Source organism: Indicator indicator, chromosome 31 (assembly GCF_027791375.1).
Source record: "Indicator indicator isolate 239-I01 chromosome 31, UM_Iind_1.1, whole genome shotgun sequence".
In the NCBI taxonomy this organism is placed as follows: Eukaryota; Metazoa; Chordata; class Aves; order Piciformes; family Indicatoridae; genus Indicator; species Indicator indicator.
Genome location: NC_072040.1, coordinates 4,133,222 through 4,141,057, shown reverse-complemented (window position 1 = coordinate 4,141,057; position 7,836 = coordinate 4,133,222). Strand labels below are relative to the sequence as shown.

General features: G+C 48.6%; 1 protein-coding gene across 1 annotated transcript; it reads left to right on the top strand.

The window, feature by feature from the left end:
* Positions 1-2,296: 2,296 nt before the first annotated feature.
* On the top strand, positions 2,297-7,364 carry COPS5 (COP9 signalosome subunit 5). Its single transcript, XM_054394610.1, has 8 exons — positions 2,297-2,454; positions 2,545-2,779; positions 4,171-4,299; positions 4,549-4,614; positions 5,581-5,666; positions 5,867-5,978; positions 6,253-6,401; positions 6,975-7,364. Exons 1-8 carry the CDS (start codon positions 2,297-2,299, stop codon positions 7,057-7,059), a joined length of 1,020 nt encoding a protein of 339 aa, XP_054250585.1. The 3' UTR covers positions 7,060-7,364.
* Positions 7,365-7,836: the final 472 nt, after the last annotated feature.

The following is a 7,836-nucleotide window of genomic DNA, read 5'->3' as shown; positions in this document are numbered from 1 at the left end:
GGGCACCTGTGGTGAGAAGTGGACAGGATAGTCAATTCTAAACCATTTTATGGTTAGAAACTAAACCATCTGGGATGGAAATACTTTCTCAACCCATTACTCTCTCCTTTACTCTTCCCTTTTGGAAGGGAAAGGGGTTCATAGAGAGCCTCTGTTATTCATCTAGTAGTCAGCCCAGCCCTGACCCTTGACAGAAAACACTTTCAGGAAGATCATCAAATAATTTAAAACCAAAACAACCCACCTCAAAGACCAGTAGAATAACATAGTGCACAGGAATCAAACAATGGCCTTTATGCAAATTGTATTACTGCAGAAGGAGGCACAATTAGGACAACCTATTTCCAGCTCCACCGATAACACAGGACAACACCAAAAATAAATCCCCCTCATCCGATTTGCCCTGAATCTTTAATCTCATCAGCTTTGCACACTGATACAGGATAAGAGAAAGCCAAAAGTGGGGAAGTTTCCAAGCACTGATCAATTTTATTTACCCTGTTAGATTACATATAAACACTGAAGAATACGTTCAGTATGGGAAAAACAACTTTCATGCCAAAGAACTTATACATTAGTCTCATCACCTAGGGATACCCATGCCAAGAGGAAAAGCTCTGGGAGAAGCTGTTCCATTGTGATATCTGCACTTCTGACCTCTATTTACAATAACATTTATAAACTCCAGAACTGTTTCCACATCACTGTTGGAATGGTACCAATCCAATTCTGAGGAAGGCATTAAGCAAAAGAATTTTTGCAGTGTATTTTCCACCTAGCACAAGGAACTGTTCCAGCATCCTACACTCCTACTCTAAAGAGCAATGTAATAAATTAAAAAAAACAAAGTCCGATCAGTTCCAGCCCAACTACACAGACAGCTCAGTCGGTGTGAGGAAAGCTCACACAGCTCCAGGCCTTGGAGCACACTAAGCCAACTTAAGCTGCAGCACGGCTGATTCAGCACACCTTTAATACAGCTGAAGAGCCAGGGAAAGGGGCCGTATGCCTCTCAGAAAACAGCGAGACATTTTATCTCGCACACCCTTCTGCTTGAGCTATCTTAAATTATGCACGAGTGCAACCGTTCCCAGGTGAGTGCCCGGCGTGTGCCACACTTGTCTGCGGTCAGCCCGTACCTGGGGCTGAGCTACAGCAGCTGCTCCCTCACCCGGCAGAGAAGGGGAGCCGGGAAAGGAGAGGAGACCGCCGGCTCGAAATGGAAGTTAATTTAGTAAAACAGCCAAACGCCCCGCGAGTTCCTTCCCAGACAGACTCATCCACCTCTCCAGAACGCACGCTTTAACCCAGACCCCATGGATTTCACGAAACCTTCCGAGCCAAGGAAACGTATTTATTTCTCCAAGCTGAGAGCCTGGCAAAGCGCCGCTCCTCAGCCTGCAGCACAGAGCAGGGCCTCATCTCAAACTCCTTCCTCAAGCAGCCCGGGAGCATCGCCCGGGAGCATCGCCCGTGACCCCCAGGTCAGGCGTGCCAAGAAGGCGGCTGAGGGCCGGGCAGCAGCCAGTGCTCCGGGCTCGGCCCCTTTAAGGAGCGCGGCACCGTTGTTAGGCAACGGCCGCACAATAAATCGACTCCCCCCCGGAAAGGCCTGGAGAGCCCCGCTGCCCCCCGGGGACACCCCCATGCTCGGTACCATGGTTCGAGCCCCCGTTTGGTGTCCCCCCCGGCGGGCCCTGCTTCCTACGCCGCTCCCCAGCGAACTGCCCTCGTCCCGCCCGCTGCAAAGGAGGGCCGGGAGGGCCCAGGACCGGCTGCAGAGAGTAGGCAGACCGGGCTGAGGCGGGGAGTGTGTGTGTGGTGTTTGCTCCCGGGCGCTGTCGCGACCGCTCCGCTCACCGGCACCGGTGGCCGCCGCTCTCCCCGCGTCCCGCTCCCGATGAAGCCTCCCCGGAAATCGGCCCCGCACAGCGCCCCCTGCCGCCCCGGAGGAGCCCTCCGTCCCGCAGTGGGGCTTTAACCGGGGAAAGGCAGCGGCCTCTCCTCCACAGGAGCCTTCGCGGGCCGCTCCCTCTGAAACGCCGCTTGGCTGGTGGCGCGGGGGAAGAAGGAGCTGTGACCCGCCGAACGCGTGTGTCGTGTCGCGACATGCTATAACCGGAGCGCGCCGAGCACCCCCAACCGCGACCCGCCGGCTTCTGCACCCACTGCACCGAGCGCGGCCCCGCGCCTGCGCGGCCCCTACCACCGCCTCCCGCCACTCCCCCGCCTCGCTTGCTGCTGCCGGTGCGGCGGGACAGGGCGAGGGCTAGGCCCAGGCCCGGTACGGCGGGCGATGGCGGCGGCGGGGAGCGGCGCCTCCGGCAGCAGCATGGCACAGAAGACGTGGGAGCTGGCCAACAACATGCAGGAGGCGCAGAGCATCGACGAGATCTACAAGTACGATCGCAAACAACAGCAGGAGATCTTGGCGGCCAAGCCCTGGACCAAAGAGTGAGTGAGAGCGGGGCCGGGCGGCTGGAGGGCGGGCGGGGAGGGCCTGCGGAGCGGGCCCTGATGGCTCCCGCCGCCTCTTCCCGGCAGCCACCATTACTTCAAGTACTGCAAGATCTCGGCGCTGGCCCTCCTGAAGATGGTGATGCACGCCCGGTCAGGGGGCAACCTGGAGGTGATGGGGCTCATGCTGGGCAAGGTGGACGGGGAAACCATGATCATCATGGACAGCTTCGCTTTGCCGGTGGAGGGCACCGAGACTCGCGTCAACGCGCAGGCAGCCGCCTATGAGTACATGGCTGCCTACATCGAGAACGCAAAGCAGGTGAGGAGGTGGGAGACTGACTCGCCGTGGTGTGGCTGTGGACCACCTCAGCCCATCACACAGTAACACGTTCAGTCCTTGTCTGCACCTAACCTGCAGCAGTAGCTCCATCACCCCATGATACCTGCTCAGCAAAGAAGGGGAGCAGGAAAAGGAGAGGAGACCCCGGGGTTGCAACAGAAACGGATTTGAAAAAACAAACTCACCCCATTATCAAGTATCTAAAGTTGTCTTCAGCCCAGTAAAAGTACAGCAGTCACAATAATCAGGAAGGTAGTCCTTAGAAACAACAGAATCAGGAGAAGCTCTACCTTCACTAAACTTTTTCTTCCCCCTTTATACTGAGGGTAATTTTTATGGGATGGGATTCACCTGAAGCCAGTTCAGCTCAGCTGCCCTCACTGATTGCAGGTTGCAAAATGTCTGGCCCAGGATTCTGTCCCAGCAACACCAGGAGAGTTAGCAGTAAAAAACTCAGAGCCCTGTAAACATTTTCACCCGTACATTTCTACATCTCACATAGGCCATCAAATACCGAATTCACCTGTATAAACAATTTACATTGCTCAAGAAGTACTTCTGTGGCTGCAGGTTCCTTGCAGATGAAACAAGGAGGGGAGGTGTTTTTTTAACCTTCCTGACACATTCAGTACTTGGCAGAAGCAAGCAGTGGATGCATCCATCTCTGTTAAGTGGCGTGCAGGGTCATACGAAAAGTACAGTGTGGAGCAGCCAGTAAGCAGTTCCTGAGCAAGGATTATAAAATCAGGTGTGATGGGTGCTTGTTTTGATTGTTTTCTCCCAGCATTTGTAGAGAGAGTTGGGGGTACTATTTGGAAACTCCTAGTCTCTTTGTCTGATCCTAAAAATGTCAGGAATCCATCTTTTGGCTGTCACAGCATGCTCTGAAGATAATTTCTGTCATTGCTTGAAACCATGCCTCTTTGAAGCTGTTTTAAACTTAGTGATAGTCTCTCTGGATGCTTGTGCGATGTGTTGCAGTACTCATTAACACTGGTTCTCCACTGACATACCATACACCAGGGGAGATTTGATGTGCTTGTGTCACATCCACTCCACACTGAAGAGCAGCCCCAGCTTCCTGACCAGCTCACTTTGTGCAATCTCCTCTGTACCTCAGCTGTCAACAAGTTGCTCCTGGCTCCCTCAGGTTCTCTGCTCTGTAGCAGAGGCTCCTGAGACTAGACTGTACAGCTGCTAGGAAACAGTCTGGCAAAGCAAGGGGTGTGGTTAGAATGTAGAGTGAGCGAGCCGCCCTGTGGGTTTGTAGCCTCTCCCGGCGCTGCAGTAGGCTGGAGGGCCCCGCAGAGGGCAGTTGAGCCCCTCGAACGGGGATTAACTCGGGGTCTGTTTGGTTTTACTGCTCTTAGGTCGGGCGGCTGGAAAACGCCATCGGCTGGTACCACAGCCACCCCGGCTACGGCTGCTGGCTCTCTGGCATCGACGTCAGCACCCAGATGCTCAACCAGCAATTCCAGGAACCCTTTGTAGCAGTGGTGGTAAGTACGGGCTGATGGTTGACAAAGCTGCAAAGCAAATTATATAGAGTCATAGAACTGTCAAGGTAGGAAGAGATCTTTGAGATCATCACATAGGGAATAAGGTTTAGATTTCTGTCTATTAACATTCCAGCAGTGTGTGTGCCGCATGAGGGAAGCGTGAGGTCCACATGTTCTCTCAAAGTTAATTTAATTCTCTAACAATTACTAAAATGCAGATAATCATAAGCACTGCCTCTCTCCCTACAGATCGATCCAACAAGAACAATATCTGCAGGAAAAGTCAATCTTGGAGCATTTAGGACATACCCTAAGGTAAGTAGTTAACATTCTAGTGTGTGATGACTGAACTGTCTTTAGAGCCAATCTATGTCTTGTTTGAGATTGCTGCAGTTCGACCATCTGCCAGTTTGATCTCTGCTGTGCCTCATCCTTCATGCTGAAAGCCAGCCCTGCTGATACACTGTTATTGCCTGTCTTTGGCTATTGATTATGTTTACAAAGCTTGACTTCTAGTTTGTTTTTCATTACTTTTTGACAGTGTTCGATCTGGAGAGTGGAGCTGTGCTAAAATTGCACAGCTCCATATCACCATTTTTAATGAACAAAGCTGTAGGCAGCATTCATCAAAATCAATCTAATTAAATTCAGGTATATCCTACAAAGTTCCAGTTACTCATTGAGAACTTCAGGCCAATGTCCAGGAAAACTATAATCAGCAAAAATGTTCCTGAGGGGTTCCCAGTTGCAAGCATTACTTTTGTGTTGGCAAACGTACAAGAGATCTTAAAGTTGGTGATTCAGGATTGGCTTCTGTAGGCAAAACCACTTCATAGATTCCTTCAAAATTCTGAGCAGGGAAAATCCTGCACCTGAAACCAAATGGTGTCTAGAAGATGCATGTTACAAGGGTAGTTTTAGGGTATCCTCACAGTGGTCTCTGTGCAACTCTTGCCTTGTCAGTAGCTGAGTAGCACCACTTTGGCTAACTGAAGTTTTAGTTTTATCCCTAGGATGCATCCAGGGGATGTTTCTTCCCTCACGCCTCCTATCTTCCCTCAAAAGACAAAACAGTTTCCAAGAATAGGTAGGAGAATGTCTCAGAAACAGCTTGCTCTTTGATCTAATCACAGTTTGCCATCCTGTGTGAACTATCTCAGCTCTGCTCAACTTGCTCCTTGCAGAACTTAGAACTTTTGTGAAGTGCTTTCAAAGAACTTAGGCATTTTAAAAGGTCCCCAAATTACTGTGTCATCTCTGCCCGCTTTTGAATTTTTTTAGGGCTATAAACCTCCTGATGAAGGTCCCTCTGAATACCAGACTATTCCACTTAATAAAATAGAAGACTTTGGTGTGCACTGTAAACAGTAAGTAACTCCAGCACAAGTCCTTGATTGCAGTGTCCAGGTGAGTGACTCAGGACAGAAAAGTGTATTTCTTGGAGTGTGCGAACTCCTGAAGTTCTCTGTGGCTTTAGCGCTGTTGATTTTGGATGACACTTTAGGTGTCACAGCCAAATAACAGATTCAGATGGAAGCTTACTTGGTTTGCATGTTTGTTTTTAAAGGTATTATGCTTTAGAAGTCTCCTACTTCAAGTCATCTCTGGATCGTAAACTGCTGGAGCTTCTGTGGAACAAGTACTGGGTGAACACTCTGAGCTCCTCCAGCTTGCTGACGGTAAGTACCAGGGGTGCTCTGACCTAGAAATGCTCCCTGGGCACTGTTCAAAAGAGCTTGCAACAGAAACACTGCAGGTAGACCTTCAGTGCAACAGCTCAGCAGCAAAACCTTCCTTCTGCAGAAGTCCACTGTGAATCTTTTGCATGGTCAGAACCACCCAACAACACTGTCCTAATATCTGCAGTATCTTAAAAGCTCTTCTCACATTTTGAGTACACTGCCTGAATTTTATCGCTTAGAGCTGAATGTGTGCTGCCTTCTTTCTCCCAAGAATGCTGACTACACCACTGGTCAGGTCTTTGATTTGTCTGAAAAACTGGAGCAGTCAGAAGCTCAGCTTGGAAGGGGCAGTTTCATGCTGGGTTTAGAGACTCACGATAAGAAATCAGAAGACAAGCTTGCAAAAGCCACAAGAGACAGGTAAGATAACACACAGGTGTCTCCTTCCCACTGAAAAGTGGTGTTTTCAACTTTTATCCTGCCTTTAATTGTAACCTCCCAATGTTATAGATGAGAATGATTAGAGATAGGAATGGGACTCCAGATGTCACTGGGTGCTTCTGAAAAATCTCAGAAAACTTTCCCTTTAGAAAGGCTTGAGAATCTTTGTTTCTGCAATAAACTCATCTCTAGTTTAATAAACAAAGAATCCTTGCTACAATTCATCATCCAGCCCATTCCCCAGGACTTTGGTTGATTTTTCTTTGGTTCAGATGTCCACATTGCTCACTCTCTACTGTGTCCTGAACTGCCAGACAAAGCATTTTCTGGCACTGGTTTCGGTGTATGGTGCTCCTCACTTTACCTTTTAAGTAACAAAAAGCAATTGGCAACCATGGCTAAATTGCTCTGTGTGACTTCTCCTCTTCTCTCTGGACAGTTGCTAAGATTCATGGGGTTATGGGCACCCTGAACTTCCAGCCCAGCTGAGTATCTTCAGATTAAATGACAGTTCAGGGTTTGGCCAACCTTGACTTTCTGCTTGTTTTTCAGCTGCAAGACCACCATAGAAGCTATCCACGGACTGATGTCTCAGGTTATTAAGGATAAACTTTTTAATCAAATTAATATAGCTTGAAGTGCATCACCAGGTGGTATGGATCTCCAAGGCAGAAGTCATGAATTTCTTCGCCTGGACTTGTTCAATTTGGGAAATGAAGCTGGAGTGGAAAATTATTCATGTAATTTGTAGTCCTTTAATATTCCCCACCTGTCCGACTGGTTTTAAAGGCCAGAATGTTCTCAAGTGTAGTGCAGCCTTTTGTTCTTTATCATAGAACACAACCAGTTCAGAGAGTTGTTCCAAAAGAAAATGAAATGTCACTCACTGGCTTTTGCTCTTCAGTATTTATCTCCAATGTCCAACTGCAATAAAACCATTTGGAAAGTGAGTGCTTTGGGCCTTGCATTTTTTGGGAAAGCTGCTTCTCCCTTTATTCTTATTTTTGGTGTTCTGCAGAGGAGTCCTGTGTCCTCCCATCTGAAAGGGACCCTCTGCAGCATGAGCTGTTGTTACTCAGAATTTTATTTCTGTCTTTAATTCTAAGAGCTGAAATCCCCTTTAATTATCTGTTAACAAGTTACTAAAGCTAATGGAGCTTTTCCTGACTCTGTAGTCCAATCAGAACTGGTTTCTTCTCATAGCAATGCAACATTCCTGCATGGTGCAGCAGTATTTTGCTTGTAGCTTCACACTGGTGTCAGACATTTGATATTTAGGTAACAACCACCTCTGTAGTGAAATGAATATTATGGTTCTGTAGCATTATTTTCCTCCTGCTTAATTCCTATTTCTTGTCACAGTCACTTGCTGCATGCAGAAGGACAAAATAAATAATTACTATCTCTCAAATGG